Source organism: Sinocyclocheilus grahami, unplaced genomic scaffold, assembly GCF_001515645.1.
Source record: "Sinocyclocheilus grahami isolate Dianchi unplaced genomic scaffold, SAMN03320097.WGS_v1.1 scaffold571.1, whole genome shotgun sequence".
NCBI classification, from domain to species: domain Eukaryota; kingdom Metazoa; phylum Chordata; class Actinopteri; order Cypriniformes; family Cyprinidae; genus Sinocyclocheilus; species Sinocyclocheilus grahami.
Window position 1 is genome coordinate 93,093 of NW_015505750.1, and position 25,999 is coordinate 119,091.

The following is a 25,999-nucleotide window of genomic DNA, read 5'->3' on the forward strand; positions in this document are numbered from 1 at the left end:
TCAGGATGGAATGAGAGGTAGAGTTGAGTGTCATCAGCATAGCAGTGATATGAAAAGCCATGTTTCTGAATGACAGAACCTAGTGATGCCATGTAGACATAGAAGAGAAGTGGTACAAGAACTGAGCCCTGAGGCACCTCAGTAGCTAGATGTTGCGACTTGGACACCTCACCTCTCCAAGATACCATGAAGGACCTATCTGAGAGGTAAGACTCAGACCACTGGAATGTGGTTCCTGAGATGCCATTTTCCAATAGGGTTGACAGGAGAATCTGGTGGTTCACCATATCAAAAGCAGCGAACAGATCCAGCAAGATAAGTATAGAAGATTTGGAAGCCGCTCTTGCCAGTTTTAGGGCTTCAACAACTGAAAGCAAGGCAGTCTCGGTTGAATGTCCACTTCTGAAGCCAGATTGGTTGCTGTCCAGGAGGTTATTCTGTGTGAAAAAGGCAGAGACTTGGTTGAACACAACTCGTTCAAGTGTTTTTGCAATGAAAGGTAGAAGGGACACCGGTCTGTAGTTCTCTAAAAGAGTTGGGTTAAGAGTGGGTTTCTTAAGAAGTGGGGTTATATGATATCATAATGATGCTCATAATTCAAATGACAATATGGAGAAAAGCATTTGTTGATAAGCTTTTCCTTTCACCTAGGCCATAAATTCTGACTGAGGCTCAACATTTAGCTCCCAAGTAAGCTTAAAATATAAACTGTGAAATAGTTCTCTGGTGTTGAACATATGCATAAATGAAGCTTAATGAAAGGGCAGTTAGTCTCAACAGAGCAAGAGAGGACAACTTCCTGAAGACTTTCATTCAGACATGCGCTCATTTCATTACATATAATTAATAACACGCCAGCGGGGTGTTTTTCAAACACTGTGACAGCATGTCCTTGTAACATGAGCAAGAGTTGAAAGACATTTGTCTAGTGTAAAGTTCCACACAGCTGCCATAATTTCAAAGCCACAACCACATGACCCCCGGCATTTGTGCTCTCTCCTGGACAGATCTTTGAATAATGTGTTATCCAATAAATAATTATATTTTTTAGAAATGGTTGACAAACCATTATACAAAAATCTAGGAGTAACAAGGAGTAACACTTTAGTATAGGGACCAATTCTCACTAGTTGCTTGCCTATTATTATGCCTATTATTAACATATTGTCTGTTTATTATAAAGCACATATTCTGCATGACCATATTCTACATCCTTAATCCTACCCAATACCTAAACTTAACAACTACCTTACTAACTATTAATAAGCAGAAAATTAGGAGTTTATTGAGGCAAAAGACGTAGTTAATGGTTTGTTAATAGTGAGAATTGGACATTAAAATAAAGTGTGATTGAGGCTATCTGCCAAAATTACATTCAAAAATATGATAAAAATAAGTAGTTTTTTTTTTCAATCATAATGTGATGATTTACTAGGAGAAATTACATGGTTAGATGTAAAAAAAAATTCATTTTTACCCTTGTGAAAAAGTTTTTGTGGAAACGTGCACCTGTTTAAAAACTGTACAGATAATAGAATAATAAATCAACCTTTAAAAAGTGTACTTTGTAATTATGTTAAATTAAATAAATCTTTTAAAATCTTTTCCAATTAAATAATCTTTTTTTTCATGCTTTAAAGAAGTGCTTATTTTTATGAGCTGCCTGACATAATAACCACATGTAAAGTACTTGATTTTAATTTTAACTGTAGTATATAATTCAATATTACATTTAAAGATAATTATTTGTAAATTTAAACAATAACAGTAGACGTAATTATGTAATTACATATCAAGATTATATAAAAAGCACTCTTAAGTTCAACTAATTGCATTTAATATACATTTTATGATTTTCATTGAATTACAAATTACATGTAATTAAGTGTCAGTAAACATTGCATTCTCACTTAAGTATATTATTTAAAAGTAGCCTATGTTACTTCAGTAATAAGTACTCTTTTTAAAAGAATGCTAATGCGTACTTCTTTTTCACAAGGGTATTAATGCTGGAAAGCTACAAAATTGAGCTGACTGACTGGTGGCCAGTGTTTCATTTCAATGAATAAAACTAAATGTTAAAGGTTAATGTTGATTAGCACATCTACCAGGAGGGTTGTTGACACGGCATAGCTAGTTATGTAAGATGAGACAATCAGTTAGAATACGCCAAAGCACATTTTGTCAACCTGTCACATTTGGCTTCCTGATGAAATATTGGCTACTTTAGATGAACCTGACCTTGGTACTGCTGTTGAAGCTAAGCAGACTCTGTGGTGTCATATGAACAATGTGTCTGAGCCAGATAGATAACAAAGATATGCTAGAAGAATTTATGCTTTCTGTGACATTGGGAAAGTTCTTAGACATAATTGATACGCAAAAGTAACACTCAAAAATCAGTCAGAGAGATTCCCTTGACTCTCACTCTGCATAATAGAGAGCAATGTTTTACACTATCGCTTCATTTAATAGAAGAGCGGTATGTTCCTAAGTGTGATCTCTGATCCCAGCTGGCCTGTAACTGAAATACCAAGTGTGATGAAAATCAACAACCGCCAGCTTGCTTTCCTGAAGAAATCATCGGAGCCTTCTCACTCTATCCCTCTCACTCATCGGTCACAGGTCTATTTAGGAAATCGTATATATAGACATGATCATCTGATGCAGGATCACTCCCAGAAGTATGTTCAGATTCACACATTCAGCAGATTCACTCATTCATCAACTCTTATGTAAGGACTGACATTGAGGGATGCAATATAAGTGTAATGATCATTATAGCTCTTTTACAAATTTTTTTTCTAGGAATGGTATGATGACCTGAAGACACTGTGTGAAATGTTGCTTGTCAGACAGTGCTAAGTTAATAAACTAATCTGATTCACTACTCCTGTGCAGATATTTATTACGCTGTCTTTATTCTTGGAAGGTGGGAATATTGGAACAGTCCATGCTGGTCAGTCAAGGGCAACCCATTACATACATACATACATAAACATTATGATAGAACAACAACACAATATCTCTGCTCTATATTGCTAGGATATGGGGTTTTAGCACATTCTGGAGTGAGACCAGAAGTACCTTGTTAACTCGTAGATTGTTAATGACCCAGCACCTTGAAAAGGCCAAACATACTGAATTACACAAGCCTCGCCTGAAAAATTCAGATCTCTGTTACAGCTAAATATGGAGGTAGGGAGGTAGGCTCTGGTACATGACGTCCTCAAAGACATTACCTAAATCAATATAACCTCTGTTGTCTGTGCTTGTACATTTGATCTATGTATTCCATGAGATACTGGACAAGACTAGAAAGGGGAATCCTACTTTAAATTTAAATTTACACACACACACCCACACACACACACACATATATTTGTAAATATGTATATATCCTTTCATTATTTATCCATTTCCTTAAATGTTGTTGGCTGTAATATATCTTGACCATGTCTTGACAAATATCACTCAACAGATAACAGTGGAAGACCTGGCCTATTAATATAAAAGCTATAGATTTAACCCGAATTGGCAGAACCCAAGAATTGAAGAGTAACTCTCACATAATTCAGTATTTATTTAGTGAATATTAAGAATCTGGTAAACTGTTGCGCTTTGGAGATAAATGTAAAGACTATCAGTCTGTAGTCAGCCTGTGGGCAACAAGAGACAGAGACATGCATATGTGACTTTGACTTGAGAATAAATTCAAGACCTTGACACACTTGTCTTGTTAAAGTTCACAATGGATGTTAAAAATGGAATGCAACAGGTGACAAGACTGTTCTCTGGGCACCAAAATAGTTCACATCCATAAATTTCTACTCTTGTGATTAGGAACTTTTAAGTTTTGTCTTTTTAAAACTATACTGCAGAAGCATTACAGCTATTTTCAATGGAAAATAGAAAGTAATACAACCAAGCTCAATTATAATACCCTAATGCTTCATTCAGGTAGATATTTCTGCTTGTCACTGTTTGAACTAGCAAATATTTGTACCTCAAAGTGCAAAATGAAAAAGATCATTGTGAGATATCGTTTAAATATGAAATAAAGTCACATTTTGAGAAATAGTCACAATTGTGAGATATAACATTTGTAATTCATAAGAGAAACAGTTACGTCATGAGATATAAAGCCACAATTATGAGAAATAAAGTTGCAGTTGTGAGATTAGTAGTCACAATGTGAGATATGAAATCACACTGTGAGATACAATGTCTCATTAATAAGAAATGAAGGGAGACATAAAGTTTAATTTATCCCATACAGAGAATGTAGTGTGGCCAGCTTGCCTTTGTATCAGCTGTCAACAATAAAAATAAATGCCTGTCTGTTAAGAAAAAATTTGAAAACCACTTTGATTAAAAGCTTTTTAATAAGACAGAGATGTGGAAAAAAGGCAACTTAATTAGGCTGCGTGTTTATAGTATAGCTTGCTATTCATTAAAAAAAATAATTAGAGATTGTTTTTATGTTTCCAACATAAAAGATTCATTCAGGCTTTTCTAACAAAATCCTTACTCACATGTTGGCTTTAGTTAAAGTTGAGGTGGAGGTTCTTTTCCTTTGGAGTGAATTCTTCATTATTTATCACTTCAGACTGCAGAAATTTCATATGAACACCAAAAACTACAATTTAAACACAATTTGAAGTACATTCAGATTATTCACTCCCAGTGCAAAATATCTTTTGTCTCCCTCTGTAAATCTTATGCCACTCCTCACTCCAGTCAGACACACACTGTAACACCTTCTTTCTTCTCAGTATGTTTTCATCCCCCTGACTCACATACATGCTTGCCCTCCCAACACCACCCCCTATCATTTTCCTTAAAGGGGTCATATGATGCGATTTCAATTTTTCCTTTCTCTTTGCAGTGTTACAAGCCCTTGGTGCATAAAGAAGATCTGTAAAGTTGCAAAGACTAACGTCTCAAATCCAAAGAGATATTCTTTATAAAAGTTAAGAGTCAACCACGCCTACCTAAAACGGCTCGTTCTAACACGCCCCCACATATCTACGTCACGATGTGGGAAGATTTGCATAACACCGCCCAAATATTTACACAAAGAAAGAAGGCATAACTTTGATTCTCGCTGTAGTATTGTTGTTGCCGTGTGTTTCGTTGTGAAAGCGAAACTACTTTTTTTGGCCTTCCAAAAGAGGACAATATCCGCTTCGTCATGCCTAGAGCTGATCCGTGCTGGTCGCTGAGGAAATACAACAACTTCACGCTGTGGATCACCGTGTAAATCATTATAATCCGTAATTATGTCCCCACTGGATGCAACAAATGCCTCGTTTATAATGGGTTTGAATGTTTTTGTCTCGTAGCTCCGGCCGGGACACGACATTACAGTATGGTAAGGGACGTAACATTTCCGTCACACGCTTGACGTATTCGGCCAATCACAACGCACTGGATAGCTGGCCAATCAGAGCACACCTCGCTTTTCAGACCGATGAGCTTTGTAAAAATCGACGCGTTTCAGAAAGGCGAGCCATAGAGGAGAAACAATAATGTACAGTATGTGGAAATAATGTGGTTTTTTAACCTTAAACCGCATAAACACATTTCATTACACAAAATAATGTTCTTTTTAGCAACATCATATGACCCCTTTAAGGCTTTCCCCTCTGCTTTGGCAGCAGTCATATGCTCTCATATGCTCTATACACACTTGACAATATTAAGTACACATGACTAGATAATGATCAGCACTGTATTTTTAGGGTTCAAGCACCCAAAAGTGGTTTAGAATGAATGACTTGTTCACAGGATAACTTTGAAGATTTCATACATTGCTTGCCATTGGACTCTGTTCTGTCATACAAGGATGTTCAAGAAACTGATACTGAAAAAGAAAGAGGGAGAAACAAAGATTATTAGAGTACATTTTACTATAAATTCTTGAGCTTCTTTTTTTTCCAGAGTGGTTAATATTCATACCCATTCAGGAAAGAATCAACAATTTATATATTACTTTTCTTATACAAGGAGGTTCTGCTTCTGCTTTGTGGTCACAGGACTTTGTGGACTACAAAGTAACTCTAATGAAGTCCAAAAGTGTGCAGATTCAGAAAAATATTGATACAATCTCATGTTTACATCACCTTTCTTGAGAGAAAATTGTCATTACTATTAAACTCATGTCTCTTACTTTACACTTACTTTACAAGGCAAAAAACAGTATGTGAAAAGAGTAGTATGTCCAAATTCACAGTATTCATGAAACAGTAAGTTCCCAGATGACCTACTAGTTCTGATGAGATTCTGATGAGGCCCACGGGATGACTTGTGAATGGCAGGGAAGCAACCCAACAATGACAAAATGATGAATGTCCTAATTACATTACAAACATTCATTCTAGTACATATTTTTTTTAACGGTCGCAAAGTACTTACTCAAAAGAATGAGCAAAATACTCAGAACACTGTGCTTAAAGGGATAGTTCACCCAAAAATGTAAATTCTGTCATTAATTACTCACCCTCATGTCGTTCCAAACCCGTAAGACCTTCGATCAGCTTCGGATATTTTTTGATGAAATCCGAGAGCTTTCTGACCTGGCATAGACAGCAATGCAATTGACACATTCAAGGCCCAGAAAGGTAGTAAGGACATCATTAAAATTGTCCATGTGACATCAGTGGTTCAACCTTAATTTTATGAAGCTACAAGAATACTTTTTGTGCACAAATTGTTGAATAAAGTCATTATTTTTGTTTTCTTTGCGCACATAAAGTATTCTCGTAACTTCATAAAATTAAGGTTGAACCACTGATGTCACATGGACAATTTTAATGATGTCCTTACTACCTTTCTGGGCCTTGAATGTGTCAATTGCATTGCTGTCTATGCCAGGTCAGAAAGCTCTCAGATTTCATAAAAAATATCTTACTTTGTGTTCTAAAGATGAACGAAGGTCTTATGGGTTTGGAACGACATGAGGGCGAATAATTAATGACGATCCCTTAAAACCAGGTTACCTTCGTTCTAAACCCTGCTTTTAACCCTAGGTGAAGGTACGCTTCACATTTGTAATTTAGGAGCAGGGTTAGCACTTTTTACCCAAGACTATGAAACCCTACTCAGGCTTGAAACCAGGTTTTAGTTTTGCAATGCAGTGCCTTAAATGTACATTTTTAATTATACTTCCATAAATTCATATAGCCAAGGTCAAAATATAGGTGTGTCTGGTACTGTACCATGATTTTCTATTAAAGTATCGCACCATTTCATAAGATGCAGTTGTAGATATAGACATTAATGATTTGGGAAGTGACAGACAATACTATGCAAACACACAGGTTCACTACCTCATGAACAGATTAAATAAAGTCAAAGACTTTGGTGGCTTGTCGTTCAAAAATAAAAACATTCTTGAAAAAAATTAATTACAACTGATTACCTAATTAATTTCTGTTTCCCAGCGCTGTACAACCATGTGTAATTCATCCTTCCAAAGCAACGATTCAGTCTCCATGTTAAATGAAGTTCTACAGTGGCACTACATTTGCCAGGAACATTTTGGCACTCTTGTCATACAGCATTGTTCTTATTTTTGGAAACGCCAATCAATTGCTGGTCCCTCTGGGTGTTTCTCCATGGTAACATCAAACCAAACTTCGTGTTTCTTTCCACTGAACATCACTGTACTGGTGCTGTTGTATTGTTTTCTTTGCTTAATAGACTTCATAATACTTACCAACAAAGTTTCAGGGCCAAACTATCAATTGGTTGTCTTTTTTGTTGATCTCAACTGGACTTTTTTCCAGATAAAATATTCTTTATGCATTTTTGCATTGCGGTAATAATAATCTCATTTTGCTGTGCCTCTGTCCTTCGTGCCTTGAAACTTCCAGGTCCAGGGGACCAAAAGTATAGAGATGACAGGGAAAGACAGGCACAATTAAACTGACAGAGGCAGAGCTGTTGAGAATTAGCAGAAAAGGAAGGCCTTCAGAATCATCTCTCATATTTTAGTGTCTATCCTGATTTGTCACATCCCTATAATGTTGTAGCTTATTTTATGCTCATAGTTGAAATCAGTAGTCATTTATACATATGTCCATCACTATGATTTTTGTACTAATTTCACCACTAATCAGGATGCATAGTGAAGGCCATCTGAAACACATAATGTGCTTTTCAAAGCTTAGAGAACAAATAAAACGCTAATAAGACACTGAGAGCTTTAAAGATTGTTGTATTTTTTTTTAAACAAAGGGACTTGACATTATTTGAAAGACTACAATGTGTGATGAATACATGCTAGAGATAAACAATGTAATTTGATTACTTGTATGTTGCTGATTGGTGTTTTATGCTTTGTCTATGAGGAGAAAGAGTAAATGAATAACATTCGCTACATCTCATAATATTGTCAACACTATATAGTACTATTATTATTGCTATTATGTATTTTACTATAATTATTTAAATAAAATGGAACAGTTTTGACAAAATAACTTTTCTTTGTTTTAGCATATTTAAATATTTACCCTTTTGTTATCACAATGGTGTTACAGTACACCATGAATTTAACATGAATTTAAATTAGTAAATAAAATGTTTTTGATCACTTTTACACTTTTGAGTTTTACGATTCAGTGATTTGTTAACTTGAGAGCTGGAACAATGAGTCGGAGTCGTTAGCCACTGCAATCGGATCAGTCGAATTCACAAAATGAACCATTCAGTGTGACAGTAGGGGAGCGCGGGGCACAAAGTAACATGGGGTTAGTTGTAACACACATGGTTTGAATATTTCCACACATGCTAGCATAACAAAATGTACAGTATTTATTAGTTACCATATCAACATTATATAGAAAAAAAGTGTGCCAAAATTAAAAAATCTTTTGAAGATATCAATGAACATTTATTTTATCATAGTAAAATTTTAATTCTGGCGTAAGTAAATTTTTCATCTCTGTTTTTATTAATCATTTAAAATGAGACAAATCTGCTATTATTTTAATCTCCAATCTGTTATTCATCAGATAGTTTTTTTAATGCTTCGCTAACTAGCAGAAGACAGCAACTAGTTTTAAACTCCAATTGCGCAGATATTCTATGACATTAGCGATGTAATTTACACTATTTACAAATTTTAATGAGAAACAACGAGAAACAGGTGAATAAAGACTGACAGTCAATGTTTAATGTTTAGAAATTATTATTTCAAGACATGTAAAGCATTTTTGCTCGTTTATGTGGGCCGTCCCAAGCATGTTTGCAATGTGTTCATTGTCAAACTCCAAAATCAGATTATTTTTCACTCTTAAAAAACGCCATTATTTTATTTGAAAAAAATAAGTATTTTATTTTATTAACAAAATATTTTATTTTGTCTTGTATATTTTTTTCATGAGATCAGATAATGTTTTAAGATGTTACAACGTGCCTCTCAGATGTTAAAATGTTACAATCAATACATGGCATGTTGTCACTTTTCACTTCCATTTTTTGAGGGTAAATAAAGAAAAACGTATACACTGTAATCATGAAACAAAGCGACATATTTGTACTAGACAAGTGTAAAATTACTGTGGATAAAAAAATTATATTCTGAACCCCATGTGGATTTACACACACTGAGAAAGTCGAAAAGTGTTACTTTGTGCCCCGCTCTCCACTGCCTGAAAAGAATCAAAAATACTGATTTGTTCAAGAATCATTCATTCATGAATTAGAAATGTAATGGAGTAAAATGTCATATAATATGCTTTGTAATGTAGTAATTGATTACCATATGCATTAGGCTATATTTTGTCCTTTAGTAGAATTAACCCCACTATGTCTGTCTTGCACCACCTGCACTTATATGGATTCTTACTCTGTTAGAAATATTGAATAATAATAGAATATATAAGTTATATGCAATTCATAATTTAATATCTACTGTTGTGCCTGAATTCAATTTGCTCCAAGTAAAATTAGTGTATGCCTGTATGGATAGATGTTTTATATGAATTTGTTTAATATCATGGCAACAAAGATGAGGGCTTTGGTCTTGGTTCATCCTGAGATTTTTTTGCAAATGCATCTTTTTAAACATCCTAGGGAGTTTTTCCTTAATGTCACCTTTGACTTGCTCACTTGGGACTTTAAGACACTATATTATTTTCAAAGTTGCTTTGGAACAATATTTACATCTCCATAAAATAGATAAATACAGGAAAGTGCACACCTTACCCCATTCTTCTTTAAATCATGATTTGACTCTCAAACTATAACATATATGAATAATGATGATTATTAGAAACAACATTTGCCTTTTTGAAAAAGAAAATCATGAGACAATCTGTAAAAATGTCAGTGTAAAATAACCATGTTTATGATAACACACCATGATTTTATATTCAAATATTGCACCAATATTTGCTTGAATGATATGTTGCTGCAAATATGGACGTTCATAAGGACACATTAATGACATGAAAGAAAGAAAGAAACAAACAAAAAAAAGACAATGCAAACACAATATATGTGAGCACAGGCACATTTATAGTTCCCTATGAACAGATGAAATAAAGTCAGGCTCTTTTGTGGCTCGTCACTGGTATGAACAAATAAAACAGTTCTGTAGTATATTTTGAATTATCTTTCATCAATCCAGGTATGGCATTTTTTTTTCAATAGTTCAAATATGGTTTCTCTGGGTGTTTCTTCACAGGAACATCAAACCCAATTTGGTGTTTCCACTGAGCATCACTGTACTGGAGTTGCTTTATTGTTTTCGTTGTTTATAAACTTAATTATTAACAACTATTTCTCGTTAACAGCCTATAAATTGGTTGTCTTTTTCACTGGTCTCTGCTGGACTGTCAGGCCTCTTCTCCAGATCTGCATGTGCACGGAACATTACCTGGCAGTGATTAATCCAATAATATTCCTGAGATATAAAGGCATCCAGTACAAGACTGAATTGGTAGCAGCAGCTTGGCTAGTTGCAGTGGGCCACGGCTTGAGGCTCATTTTCATTGAAGTACCATTTTATCCAGATCATGTAATGTTTTTGTTTTTTTGCATTGCAGTGATAATAATTTCATTTTGCTGTGCATCTGTCCTTTGCGCTTTGAAGCGTCCAGGACCTGGGGATCGACAAAATGTAGAAACAACAGAGAAAGACAGACACAATAAAACTGACAGAGGCAGAGCTGTTGAGAACAAGCAGAAAAAAAGGCATTTAGAATAATTTTTCATATTTTAGTGTCTATCCTGGTTTGCTATTTACCTCTAGTAATAGCCTTCTTTATGTGCATAGCTGAAATCAATGAGCGTTTATATTCATGTGATATTTTCCCAATGATTCTGTGCATCACAATGACTGTTGTATTAATTTCATCACTAGTCAGGGTGTGTAATGATGGCCATCTGAAACATAGAGTGTGCTTTCCAAAGCTTAGAGAACTCATAAAAGCAAAATAAGAGACTATATTTCTATATTAATAACTTTTTGTTTTCTCTAATATTTTTGAATTTTCATGTACTGTATATACTGTATGTATTATGGATATATTGTGTGAACTTTTGTGACATTTGAAAGATGTTATAAATGTTATGAGCCAGTTTTGTTCGTGCTAAAACTTTTACTTGACTTTTTTTTGTTAGTAGCAAAGGTATGCTGCTTTGTATGTGTGGATTAAGCGACCACTGGTTGCTGAGGACTTGGAAACAAGTTAATTGAAGATCATTACCAACTAATTAGGAGTGTGTTCAAAGCACTGCCTTGTGAAGCTTGTAAACCATATGCATCTTTTGCTGAATCAGTGCTTCGGAGCGTGTATCAAATCAACCAAGTCATGTGATTTCTACCAACCAACAGGTTATGTCATACTGTATTTCAAGTCAATTTTATATTTTAATTTAGTAATGGTTTGGTGGAAATGGAAAACATTTTTTTTCTAAAAGTGTTACATACTTGATGATACAAAGACTAAGTGCTACAAATGAATACAAGACTAAAAATATTACAGGCTAAAGATAATACAAATAATAGACACACTTGAAAAAACCTGCAGCTGTTTTGTAGCAAATTTCACAACACATTTTTGCTGTGGCATTTAGCATTTACATGGCTTTAACCAGCTGATGTCCTCAGAGTGCAGAATTTGAGCGCTTTGAAGCAGTGAATCATTTTGTAGAGCAGATGCTTCAATTTTAAGTTTCAAAAGTCTCAACCGTCTCCCATCACTAGTGCCAAGATTGCGTGTCATCAAAGCTAGTCCAACCTAAAGTTTTATGGGTAATTTGGGGCAGGATAAAAAAAAACAACAACAGCTCACAGCTCACAAAGTACCATTACTATAAAATGAGTGACATGGGTATATATGCAGCATATTCACATTTAGCACATTTATTATAATTGGTATGCATTATATCCCACAATATATTGTTGCAAAAATTATAGTCATAAGCATGCAGGGCATGACATGAGCTAAACAACAGCGTCAAACATATGCAAACAAAATGGGAATGGGCACACACACATTCAGTTGTCTATTAATAGACCAAACTAACTAGATGAGACATGTTTGATAGCTCGTAGCTTCTGGGATATTTCATAGCTTTTGTGTATTTCTTTCTGTCCCATGAAGTCAGGTATGATATTCATTTCAATTTTAATTCGGTAACACTTTATAATAACTTTAATTTATAAATCATTAACAAACATTATGCTCAACAGATCATTAGTTAATATACTGTATATTCACATAGCAAGAAATATGAGATAATGTTCTTGTTAATGTTTACTAATGAACTTACTAAACATTACCTGATGATTAACATATGGTTATTTAATGTAAATCGAAATGCTTACAAATGTCAGTGAACTTTCAGTTCATATTATCTTCATTTGTTGGTCTTTGCTTGTTGTGTAGACCTCTATTTACACATCTTAACAAATAATCTATTAATTATTTGTTCTTGTTTTTGCAGTACCCAATCTAGTGGAAACTATTCATCATTTGCAAATGTTTATAAATGTTTACTAATCATTAATACCTTTATGAGCAGTCATCTCAATGGCAAAAAGTGTCCTGAGATATTCATTTCAATTTTAATTCGGTAACACTTTATAATAACTTTAATTTATAAATCATTAACAAACATTATGCTCAACAGATCATTAGTTAATATACTGTATATTCACATAGCAAGAAATATGAGATAATGTTCTTGTTAATGTTTACTAATGAACTTACTAAACATTACCTGATGATTAACATATGGTTATTTAATGTAAATCGAAATGCTTACAAATGTCAGTGAACTTTCAGTTCATATTATCTTCATTTGTTGGTCTTTGCTTGTTGTGTAGACCTCTATTTACACATCTTAACAAATAATCTATTAATTATTTGTTCTTGTTTTTGCAGTACCCAATCTAGTGGAAACTATTCATCATTTGCAAATGTTTATAAATGTTTACTAATCATTAATACCTTTATGAGCAGTCATCTCAATGGCAAAAAGTGTCCTGAAAGACCTGCATTTACCCTATTCACACATCTTTACTTATTATTTATTAATAATTTGTTCATGTTTTTGCAGTAGCCAATCTAGTTGATCATTTGTAAATGTTTATATACGATTACTAATCATTTAGTATCTTTCTGGGCATTGGACTTTTATCTAATGTAACAAGGTTTGTGTAAAGGTTTTGCTGGTTAAGTTTAGCTAGATGCTTGCTAAAGACATAACAGATTAGTATACTACTCTTCATTCTCATCATTAAACAGGATATTCCATGAATCATACATAAACGGGATAACAAATAATTTTTTAAAAGAACATGTGGATTTATCAAAACAATAATATAAACAGATTGAACCATGTTCCCTTATAATAATCAAATTGACCCCTGTACACCGTTGACCCTTTAACCAACCCTTAAACCTACCCATACCACCAAACCTGTCCCTAACATTACACTTATATCACACTTCAAAAGCAGCAAAAGTGTTGTGCATTAACACAAGCTTTTAGTCATTTTATAACATCATTATAAATCATTTGTAGATTTTCAGTAAGTACTTGATCATATGGAATTGAAACTTGAATGGCATTTGCAAGTATTTTAACTTACATGAAATAATGATTTGTTTGAATATTAGCAAACATTAGCAAGCACATTGTCTCATGTTTCTAACTCTTTGAATATATATTAACTAATGATCCATTAAGCATTATATAATGTTTGTTAATGATATATTAATGAAAGTTATTATAAAGTGTTACCCTTTCTATTTAAAACATTAGATATTTCTGACTATTATTTATATTTTATACATAAAATAAGAAAATTATTATGACAATCCATCTTTCATTTCCCCAGCTCTGTTCAACCATGTGCAATTCATCTTTTATAATCTGGAATGCATCTATATTTGAATGGTACTGCATTTGTGAAGGACATTTTGGAACTTATTTTGTTCTTTTCACTTCAATACTTTGCTTCATTGTGGGAACACCGGTCCATTGCTGGTTCCTCTGGGTCCATCTCCATGGGGACATCAAACCAAACTTGGTGTTTCCACTGAACATCACTATACTGGAGGTTTTTTATTGTTTTCAATGCATTGTAGACATCATTGTTGTCAGATATCCCTCTAGATTGGGCCAGAGCATGCTTCACTTTCTTATAGGTCTCTGCTGGACTTTCAGACCTCTCATCCAGATCTGCATGTGTATTGAACAATATCTGGCAGTGATTCATCCGCTAACATTCCTGAGATATAAGGGCATCCAGAACAGGATTGCATTGGTATTAGCAGCTTGGCTAACTGCTTTAGGGAACAGCATGAGGCTTGTTTCCAATGGGATATATTACTTTCAAGATCATATATTCTTTGTGGGTTTTTGTATTGCAGTGATAACAACCTCATTTTGCTGTGCCTCTGTTCTTCGCACTTTGAAGCGTCCAGGACCAGGAGATCGAAAGAATGTAGAGATGACAGGGAAAGACAGAAACAATAAAACTGACAGAGGCAGAGCTGTTGAGAACCAGCAGAAAAGGAAGGCCTTCAGAATCATCTCTCATATTCTAGTGTCTATCCTGGTTTGTTATTTACCCCTAGTAGTAACTTATTTTGTACGCATATCTAATATCAGTAAACCTACTTATATATGTGAAGCTGTTCCACTGATCCTGTCAGTCACCCCAGTTATTCTGTTAATTTCACCTCTAGTCAGAATGTACAGTGAAGGCCACCTGAAACAAATACTGTTTTTCAAATGTCTTCAAATGAAAGGAATATTGCATTTGAAATTCTAATTTCATTATGTATATGTGACAAGTGCAAATACAAATTAAGATTACATGTATTACATAGCATGATGTTGCCTCTGTAATACAGCACTATCATTTTTATTATGTGTGTTATGATTGTTTGGATCTATCGATTGCTTTGAGAAATACATTTACCTTTGTTTTCTGTACTTTGAACAGTACAGAAAAGATAAGTGTAATTTAAACAGATGGAATCCATTGAAACTGAGCAAGTGAAACACAAGCAGTATTCAGATAAACCCATGAGTTTTTTAAATGTAAGGAACCATTAAAACAGGCGCGCAGATGGCACTGGGGGGTGTTTTCATGACAACTGACCAAAATCAACGTTACTCACCTATCAAAAAGAAACAGCACAACTTCGGCATCCGATTCGAGCTCTTCCCGCTCCTTGAGTTTCTCTCAACCGCTGGAAAGCTGCTCTGATATTTACGCGGGTCCTACCTCTTGCCTGATTGTAACCCTTCTTTTTAATGTTTTGTTTTTATGATATTTTCCTCTTTTTTTATCTGCCATCTCTCTCTATCTATAGTCGATCTGCTAATATATCGACTATATATCACCATTACTTTGTACTCACGTTCTCACTACATGCTGTTCTGTTAATAAACACACGTGCCGATGGTGCTGCCACCGATGTTTACGTTCTCTGTGTGTATGTGCTTGCTATGACTCCTGACCCCGGGGTCCTATGAGGAGCTGGTAGCTGCCTCAGTTGTGCCTGTAGCAGTAACCATAGTGATCATATACTATCATCTATGACTGAGCTGGTGATTTTTCTGGACTGAAAAAATTGGACTGCTGACAGCTTGGTCCCCCCCAGTTAAAAAATTGCATCTGCGCCCCTGCATTAAAATATTACCAAAAAGTCAATATTTGAAATTAATGGGCCATTTTATCACAGTGTTCTTGTAAAATGGTCTAGCCATGAAGAGATCATTTATGATATGTAAAAACTAAAAACAAACTATAGTCTGTCTATAATAACCATCAACATCAGAATACAGGTGTTTTTACAATCACAAATAGTGAGTTTCTATTCAAATTTTGCACAAAAATTTATTTGGACCATCCCACAAATAAGCTGTTGAAAAACAACTTTATGATTAAGAACATACTGATGACATAAGCTAAAACAACATGGACAATTCTATGCAAACATAACATGAGTAGACACTTTTCTTGGAGATACTTTCAGGTCAGACCGTGTATAACATAAGAGAACATTGTCCATTTGCTACATTCCTCATGTTTTTTTATTTATTTAATGTGGCATGTTTCTTTTAAACCCCTGAGAGTGTGTGTAATTGTGACTCAGGTTGGACTTTTTTTCAGTCTTTCATCCCATTCATCTTTATACATTGCTTTATTTTCTCCACATTGCAAATTGTATCATAACTCTATCAAACAAATAAATAAAGATAGAACTGAATCTATGTGACTGTATGTGAACTTACTAACTGTCTAAAAAATATGACAGCTCATTATGATATTCTGTTCAAATATTATACCAACTTTTGTTTGGAGCATCCTATAGGATTCTGTTGCAGAACCCCCCTTACGGAACACCCCCCCCCCCCCCCCCCCCCCCCCCATATATTGATTAATGACTTGAGCTTAAAAACAGAGGCACATATGCGAAACAAAATGGGAGTAGGCACACATACATTTAGAATTCCCTACTGACCGATGAAACATTGCGGATGAGGTGCATTTGTAGCTTGATTTTTTTACATAGTTTGAAACAGAGGTGCTTTTGTTGGCTTGTTGCTATTGGGATCAAAAACAGTTCATATTTTGCATGCTGTAACATTAATCCAGGTATGACATTTCTTTCAATCATTTTAATTCATACTTCAGGTTTAAGGATTAAATTAATAGTTGCAAACTGTATCCAGAAATCAATGTATTCTATCAGTCTTACTACTAAATAAAATGCTTTTAAAATTTGAATCTAATGGTTTTAAAGGTTTCAGTATAAAACACAAGAAATTCGATGTCATTAGAATATGCTGTAATGAAAACGTTATTTGGCCAACACAGTGATCCATTTCTGTTTTCCCCAGAAATGTGCAATTCATCCATCAACAATTCAACTTTCATATTTGATGAATCAGTGGATTGGTTCTGCATGTGTGAAGGACATATTGGCCCTATTGTCACTTTTTTGACTTCAGTATTGTGCTTCACTGTGGGAACGCCGATCCACTGCTGGTCCCTCTGGGTGTTTTTCCATGGGAACCTTAAATCCAGCTTGGTGTTTCCACTGAACCTCACTATACTGGACCTGTTTTTTAGCATTCAATGCATTATAGACATAATTATTATCAGATTTCCCTCTGTGGAGGGTGACCGTTTAACTAATGTTCTCATTGGTTTTAGTTGGACTTTTAGACCTCTTCTCCAGATCTGCATGTGTATTGAACAATATTTGGCTGTGATTCATCCAGTAATATTCCTGAGATATAAGGCCATCCAGTACAGGATTGCATTGGTAGCAGCAGCTTGGCTAATTGCAGTGGGCAACTGCTTGAGGCTCATTTTCAGTGGGGTAAACTATTTTAAAGATCGCATATTCTTTTTTGTTTTTTGCATCGCAGTGATAATAACTTCCTTTTGCTGTGCCTCTGTCCTTCACGCTCTGAAGCGTCCACGACCAGGAGATCACAAGAATGTAGAGATGACAGAGAAAGCCAGATACAATAAAACTGACAGAAGCAGAGCTGTTGAGAACCAGCAGAAAAGGAAGGCCTTCAGAATCATCTCTTATATTTTAGCATCTATTCTGATTTGTTACATCCCTCTGGTTTCAATTTACTTTATGGATATAGCTCAAATCAACAGGTATGTATATTTATGTGAAGTTGTTCCACTAACGCTGTCCTTCACTATAACTGCTGTATTATTTTTACCATTAGTCAGGATGTATAGCGAAGGCCACCTGAAGCACATAATGTGCTTTTCAAAGAACAATTAAAAGGAAAATAAGACAAAATGAAAGAAATTGGAGCTTCAAAATCAAAGATGATTAGATTTTAGATTTCTTATAAGAGATAAGATGCCTCTGTGATCCTGTGCCTGGTATCCTTGTGTGGATTTATTACTGTTTCATATCTGGATTTTCTGTGTTTATTCTTTTGTCAATTGAATGGTGTTTGCATATGGATTCTCACTCCATCTTGTCCCTGCTCACGTTACAATAGTGAGTTTATTCGATCATTTGCATGAGGCTGGTTTGTGAAAATTCTATGCAACATTTATATAGAAAATGTAATAGTTCACTATACTTTACTATTTTTTGTTTTTATGAGTTTCGGGCCATTTCTGAGCATATGGAACTAGCATATGGAGGTCCTTAGTGAAACTAGACCCTGGTTGGAAACCCTTTTAGCCAGTGCTTGCATGCCATTAATAGATTTATTAAAAGAGACCCTACTTTGTGGGTCCCTGGTGTCTCAGTGGATTTAATCAGCCACTTAGCTAAACGTGGTCAAGAAGTGTTTGATTTTTTTTGTATAAGTTCTCCAGTGTTTTGACAAAACTTTACCCTTGTTGTTGCAAACTGAAGATAAGCTTAATCACTTTATTTATTCATATAGCATTTAACACCGACAACTGTAAATTGTTAGAGTTTTTGAACATTTGGAAATAAATGGCTTTTTAAATGTCAACAGTCTGCAAACATTTTTTTTAGCTGTTCATTGTTTTTGTTAAATACTACTAAAATATTTGTCTGAACATGTTTTCAGGCCACTAGAAGTAATGCATGCTTTCACTAGAAGTAAAAATATTTCTTTTTTTCTTCATAAATTTTATTTAAATGTAATTGAAAACCTTTTTTGTGTGAAAAAAAAGGTTTTATGCAGAAATACATTTGCACGCTGAATGAGGTCCAGTGTCTGTCTTCAAAAACCATCAACAAAACTAGAGTGCAAGCATTTTTAATACAGCAGACCATGTTCTATTCAAATATAATCATTACTATAAGAGTTGTTTGAACCAGCTCATAAATATGCTGGACACACATAAATGAAATGAACTAAAACAACAGGTACAACAATATGCAAACACAATATGAGTAAGCACAGATCCAGATGAACAGACGTAACATGGTTGATGTGGTGCTTTTGTAGTCTGATTTTCATAGTTCTATATACACTTTATAGAAAATCCTTCTCGACCGATGTTTATTTATTTAAAGAATGTGATTTTCAAGTTACTAAAACTGTTACTTGACATTTTTGCCCCAGGACAAATCCTGTCTTGGTCATGTTGTCACGCAGCAGAATTAAATCACAACTGATCCAGATAATGGTGACAAATTGAAGATGTCCTGAGAATGTCCAGGAGCTTCAGGCCATATTCACACAACAGCAGAATACGGTTGTCAGTTCTGTATTTGTCCTTAATTCAGTTGTGTTTACACAGTATGCTTATTTATGGGAGTGGTAACCACATTATATAACCAAACTAGTTGCCTATCACGTTATAATGCGTATATGTTCTGCACTGCACAAACTTGTGTGTTGTGGGTTTTCATGTGTGGTTTTGATAACTTACAGCAAAAATTACAACTTATAATATAACCACTCCCATCAGTTTTGAGTGAGTGACAGTGTCCCATACTCGGAATTTGTGCTCTGCATTTAACCCATCCAAATGCACACACACACACACCTGGAGCAGTGGGCAGCCATTTTTGCTGTGTCACCCGGGGAGCAGTTGTGGGTTCAGTGCCTTGCTCAAGGGTCTCACCTCAATCATGGTATTGAGGGTGGTAGAGAGCACTGTACATTTACTCCCCCCACCTACAATCCCTGCCAGTACCGGGACTCGAACCTGAGACCTTTAGATTACAAGTACGACTCTCTAACCATTAGGTCACAACTGCCCCCGCGACTTTTGTGTTCTATGTGCAAAATGCTCCACTCTCCATTCAAATATAAAAGCTGCTGTTGGTTAATGAAGATTTGACGAATGAACTTGTGTCAAAAGTGATAAGACTTTTCACTATGGTCACTATTGCTGTTGGTTACTGGTAAAAGAATATGGGTTTGACAGTAATCGAGATGCTACTGTAAGCTGCTGTGTGAACGGGACATTTTGAGACTCACACCTGTAAGTATATGTGGTTGTCAATCCCAAAATCGGACAGCGTAAACGTAACATCAGTTTCATTCATTGCAGCCCCTGAACAAGCACACATTGGCTGCATTCACACAGCATCATAATACAGTTGTCAGTCCTTGAGTCCTTAATACAGCTGCATTCACACAAAGTTCTGTTATTTGGGGGAGTGACAAACACAATCTATGGCTACGTTCACACTGTCAGTTTTTGGGATTGACAACCGCATTTACTTATAGGTGTGAGTCTCAAAATGTCTTATTACAAAACAAACATATCTGTGAACACTCTGCTATTGTATTATCTTAAATTGCAACAGTGCATACTAAACCTTCTATGGAAAATGAAAATCAGAATCAGAATCAGAATTAGCTTTATTCGCCAGGTATGCAAACACACAAGGAATTTGTTGTGTTTTTTTAAGGTGCTCCTGGTACATACATACATGCATACATACACATCTGACATGAGAACAGAAAAAGACAAAAAACAACAACAAAAAAAAAACATTTAAATAGTAAAACTTAACAATAAAAAATTTTTCTGAATCCGGAACAGTAGATTTATGTACAGATTTGTGCATAATTTACTCTATATAGAACTGTAACGAACCATGGCTGCCATCCGCGGCGCCATCTTGCTTCATAAGCTGGAAAATGTACTACTGAATATATGTCAATAAATATGCCAAAAGCTGAAATGAATGCCTCATTTTACTATGTACACTGTTCTGCCTCAAAGGCAAGCAAATAATGTTTTTTTTCTCTCTCATTGAATCAGTGAGGCTGCTTTGCAAATCTTAGCATTTTATTTTACAGTGACCTTATGACATGTTGCTTTTAGATGTTCATAAAAACACCTGGCAAAACCATGCAAAACACTATTGCTACTGAAAGTTGGTGTTAAAACATGCCTGTCTACAATTACATTCAACAAGGTCAGCATTTTCTATTAAAATACCGCACCAACATTTGTTTGGACCATTTCATATACTGTTGCAGATATTAACACTCATAAACACACATTAATGACATGAGCTAAAACTAGGAACAGGCCTTAAAACACAAGATGAGTGTATCAGATCATTTAAAGTTTCTGATGAACATATGAATGAGGTACTTTTTGTTGCTTCTGTAACCCTTATTTTCATTTTAAGAGGAAATTTTATAGCATTTGTCACATAGAGAGAGAGTGATTAACTTGCATTTCTGAGTGTTGCAAAAAACTAAATGGCAGGTTTCTAAATGAAAATAAATGCAACTCATTTACTTCATTTATTAGGTTAAACTAATTGAACTAATTCAAGTCTTAAAGGAGTCCTATTATGCTCTTTTACAAAGTCTTGATTTTGTTTTGGGGGTGTACTAGAACAGGCTCTCATACTAGATTGTTCGAGAAACACATTATTTTTCACATATTTTACATTATTACAACACCTCTCTCCCCAGTCTGGCATGAACGGCTCGAATAGTTCCTGTATCAAATGAAGGCCCGCCTTCTGAAATACAAAATGTGCTGTGATTGGTTAGCTGGGCCAGTGTGTGTTGTGATTGGCAGCACTCGGCGCCTGGTCGGAAAATGTCATGCCTCTTACCATAGCCGCCTGTGAGCTTCAGTGTAAATATTGCGTCAAAATCAAATCAATTTGAGCGCGATTTAAACCCGGATGTTTAGCCACTCTAAGTTCGTCTGCCTTGGGAAAGCTAGCGTGTCCCGACATAGTGATAACACTCGTTGCCTTCTCTAGTGCAGCTCAACCAGGTCTCATCCCATTCGTCGATATTTGTGATATCACAAATCCCAGAAAATATGCGTTGTAGTCCAAACGAGTTGTTCGTTGTAGTTTTAGAAAAGTGATTTCTGTTAAATAAAATATCTCCTTTTGAAGTGGACTTTGAGCTTTGTAACTTTGCAGATCTTTTTTATGCTCAAACAGCAACATTACAGACTAACTAAAATTGAAAAAGTGAAAAAGCATAATAGGACCCCTTTAAAGTTAACAGAAGCACTAGAGGACATGTGAAGAAGCTGGCCTGGAGTTAACCATGGTCAGCTTGGGACAGATTTATAGTTTGACTTTTACAGCATAACTCATAACATCACTTACCTGAAAGATTACTTCCCCTTTTACTATTACCTGCCTTCCACTCTTGTAATCATCTGTATGCTTCAATGGACTCCTCTCTTCCCTGTTTCTCTTCCAGCATCTGTTGTTCACCTGTTAACTGCTTGTGAGTTTCCCTAAGACTGTTCATGTAATCCAACCATACTGCATTGACTATTACTGGATTTATCTGGATATTGCCAGTGTCACTCATCTTTGTCAATAAACTGCTCTGGGTTCAAACACTTACCTTGTGTCTCACATTAAAATAGAGGCTTAATTAGGATAAACCTATTGGATGCACTTTTGAAATAATCTGTTTTATGCATAGATTGCAAATCACCTTAGCAAACAGGCCTTTTGTGATTATTGAATTTTTAAATGTAATTTTAAAAAAAAGAAAATTCAATTTCATCATTAAATAGTAATTTACATATATTTTCATTTATTTAAGGCTTTGGTAATGGCATATAACTAACTTGATGTGTACATTTTGCATAAAAAAAAGTCGATGACAAAAAAAGTGCTTATAATTTAAAGAATATAGAGCAAGATTGTGATGTGGTTCAAAATGTGGAAGGAAGACAGGGTTGGCGTGACTGGGACTTGCTTTATTTGAAGCTCTCTGGCACAAACAAAAGAAGTGGCGCCCACTGCGCTTTCAATCACTTAGTACATAACTCAGAATATAAATCTACATACAATTCCGGCTCCAGCAAACAGTCTCCCCGTGTGGCTCGAGTTCCCAGTCAGTCTCTCTTTCTGCAATGGGGCTGACAAGAAGTGAGACATGCGGATCCATGTGCAGGCTTTATTAAGCAGAGAGGTCAGAAACACAGGCAGGGTCGAACAAGGGCAAACAGGAATATGGCGGGCAAGACACAAGAATAGACTAAAGGGGTAATCCAGGAAAACAGGCGAAGATCAGAAACCGAGAAAAACAGGCCAGGCCAGGCTAACGAGGGCTCTGTAGTGTAGCTATCAAACTGATAAGCGCTAAACAATACTCGGCAGCGGGAAGGGATCAGAGTGAGTGTTAAATAGTGAGTGAGTGATATGAAACAGCTGTGTGCAATCAGTGCTGTGTGCAATTAGTGAAGCAGCTGTGTGCAATCAGTGTTGTGTGCAATCAGTGCAATGAATGATGGGATATTTAGTCCGGGATGATATGCAACAGTGTGTAGTGCGAGAGTCAATGAAATGGGAAGGGTGACCTCTGATGGCTAGCAGACAGAAGTTCATGGACTGGATACGTGACACTTTCCTTTGTTTCCCGATACTGGTGGCTTTTATCCGGTCTCTCCACACCAATTACTGAAAGGAGACACAGGTGTTTATCATTTGCACTTGACCTACTCACGCACCGCTCGTCTTCTGCCTCTCTCTCCCTTTGCAGACCTCGCTGAACCACGCCCCCCTCGCCACAAAGATGTTGAAGTAAATGCCTTACAGGCGTATAGATTATGATCACCAAGAGTAATAATTGTTCTTTTCCAATTGTATAAGCACACACCAATGACATAAGTTAAAAACAATGACAATATGCAAACAAAATGGGAGCGGGCAGGGTACATTTATAGTTCCTTATAAGTGGATGAAACATGGTGGATGAAGCACTTTTTGTACTTTTTCCACTGCTGGAAACACTTCTTTAAGTAATTTTTCTGAACATTTTGCATGCTTTGCCATCATTTCAGGTACTAAATTTTTTTCAATGAGTTCTCAGTTTAGTCTTTCAGTCTTGCTATTATATATAACATGTTTTCTGCAGGCTTTAGACTCATTTGTTTCTTTTTTCCCCCAGCTCTGTACAACCATGTGCAATTCATCCTTCCAAATCAACGATTCACTCTCTGTATTCGACAAGTCTGTAATATGGGTCTGTATTTGCAAGGGACACTTTGGCAGCCTTGCCATTTTTGTTACTTTAGTACTGTTCTCCATTGTGGGAACGCCAGTCCATTGCTGGACCCTCTGGGTGTTTCTTCATGGGAGTATCAAACCCAGCTTGGTCTTTCCATTGAATATCAATATAGTGGAGCTGGTTTTTTGCATCCTTAGCATTATAGTCTCCTTTATTACCAACTATCCCACTGTGACAGGTGATCGTTTGGTTGTCTTTTTCCTTGGTCTCGGCTGGACTGTCAGACCTCTTCTCCAGATCTGCATGTGCTTTGACCATTACCTGGCAGTGATTCATCCAGTAGCATTCCTGAGATATAAAGGCATCCAATACAGGACTGCATCGGCAGCAGCAGCTTGGTTAATAGGAGCGGCCAACAGCGTGAGGCTCATTTTCATCGGAATAGAATATTTTCCCGATCATGTATTCTTTTTGATTTTTTGCATTGCAGTTACAATAATCTTGTTTTGCTGTGCTTCAGTCCTTTATGCTCTTAAGCGTCCAGGACCAGGTGAACAAACAAATGTAGAGATGACAAGAAAAGACAGACACAACAAAACTGACAGAGGCAGAGTTGGCAACCAGCAGAAAAGGAAGGCCTTCAAAATCATCTCTCACAATTTAGCATCTATCTTGATTTGTTATTTCCCTCAAGTAGTAACTTATTTTATGCGCATAGCTAAAATGAGTAAGCATATATACATTTGCAACGCATTTCCATTGATTCTGTCATTTAGTTTGACTGCTGTATTAATTTCTCCACTAGTCAGGATGTATAGTGAAGGCCAAATAAAACAAATGATGTGCTTTTCAAAGCTTAGAGAACAAATAAAAGGACAATAAGAAAACTAAAATATGTATTTATTGAAGCTTGACATTGAGATAGAACAGTATTTGAGAATGCAAATGTCTGCACATACCTGCTGGCTGTTAGAAAATGTATACTGATCAGTTTGCAATTGCAATTCAAGACCAAAAACAAAGCTTTCTCCTTAATCAATTAATAAAGAAAAAACATAGGAGTTTTTTTTTGGAGAACAATGTCAGTATAATATTTGGCACAAAAGAATCTTTCACACAAACAATGTATTTACTTCTGATCATTACTGTAAAATGTATGTGTTGAAAACAATGATAAATAAATAGAGTTTTTAAAACAAGACAATTGTGAAGGTCATAATTTATGCTTTCTAATAACAACAAAAACAAGCTTAATCATGTCCATCAAAAGCATCAATATTTAAAATCCACTTTATTGGCAATGAGGTAATTATTGTGATATTTTCATTGATTACTTATTGCTGGTCTACCACAGTTAATAAGTAGTCACTGTTGTGACTAAAATGTGTATGTAAAATGTGTTAAAAGGATAAATGTTTAAACAGCTTTCCGTTTATATTCCAGTACTCAGCAACAGTTTCTAATTTGGTATCTGTGTATTAATGGATACAGTCAATAAAACATTTTATAATGGTGTTTAGTGTGAAAGAAAGCAAAACCTAGTTACCACAGTTACTAATTTATTCCCGTGAGGAGGAAGTGAAGAGAATTT

General features: G+C 35.4%; 1 protein-coding gene and 1 long non-coding RNA gene across 2 annotated transcripts in view; one reads left to right on the plus strand and one right to left on the minus strand.

The window, feature by feature from the left end:
* Positions 1-15,698, minus strand: part of LOC107556506 (uncharacterized) — a 19,665-nt gene extending 3,967 nt beyond the window's left edge. Inside the window, exons 1-3 of the mRNA XM_016239643.1 lie at positions 15,651-15,698; positions 5,813-5,866; positions 4,536-4,639 (exon numbers count right to left, since the gene is read on the minus strand). Coding sequence (XP_016095129.1) covers positions 4,536-4,594 — 59 coding nt within the window. The 5' untranslated portion in view covers positions 4,595-4,639; positions 5,813-5,866; positions 15,651-15,698. The remainder of the gene's footprint in view (positions 1-4,535; positions 4,640-5,812; positions 5,867-15,650) is intronic.
* Positions 15,699-24,162: 8,464 nt separating this feature from the next.
* LOC107556511 (uncharacterized) lies at positions 24,163-25,501 on the plus strand. Its single transcript, XR_001605287.1, has 4 exons — positions 24,163-24,241; positions 24,349-24,423; positions 24,647-24,828; positions 24,929-25,501. It is a non-coding gene; the product is annotated as an uncharacterized lncRNA (long non-coding RNA).
* Positions 25,502-25,999: the final 498 nt, after the last annotated feature.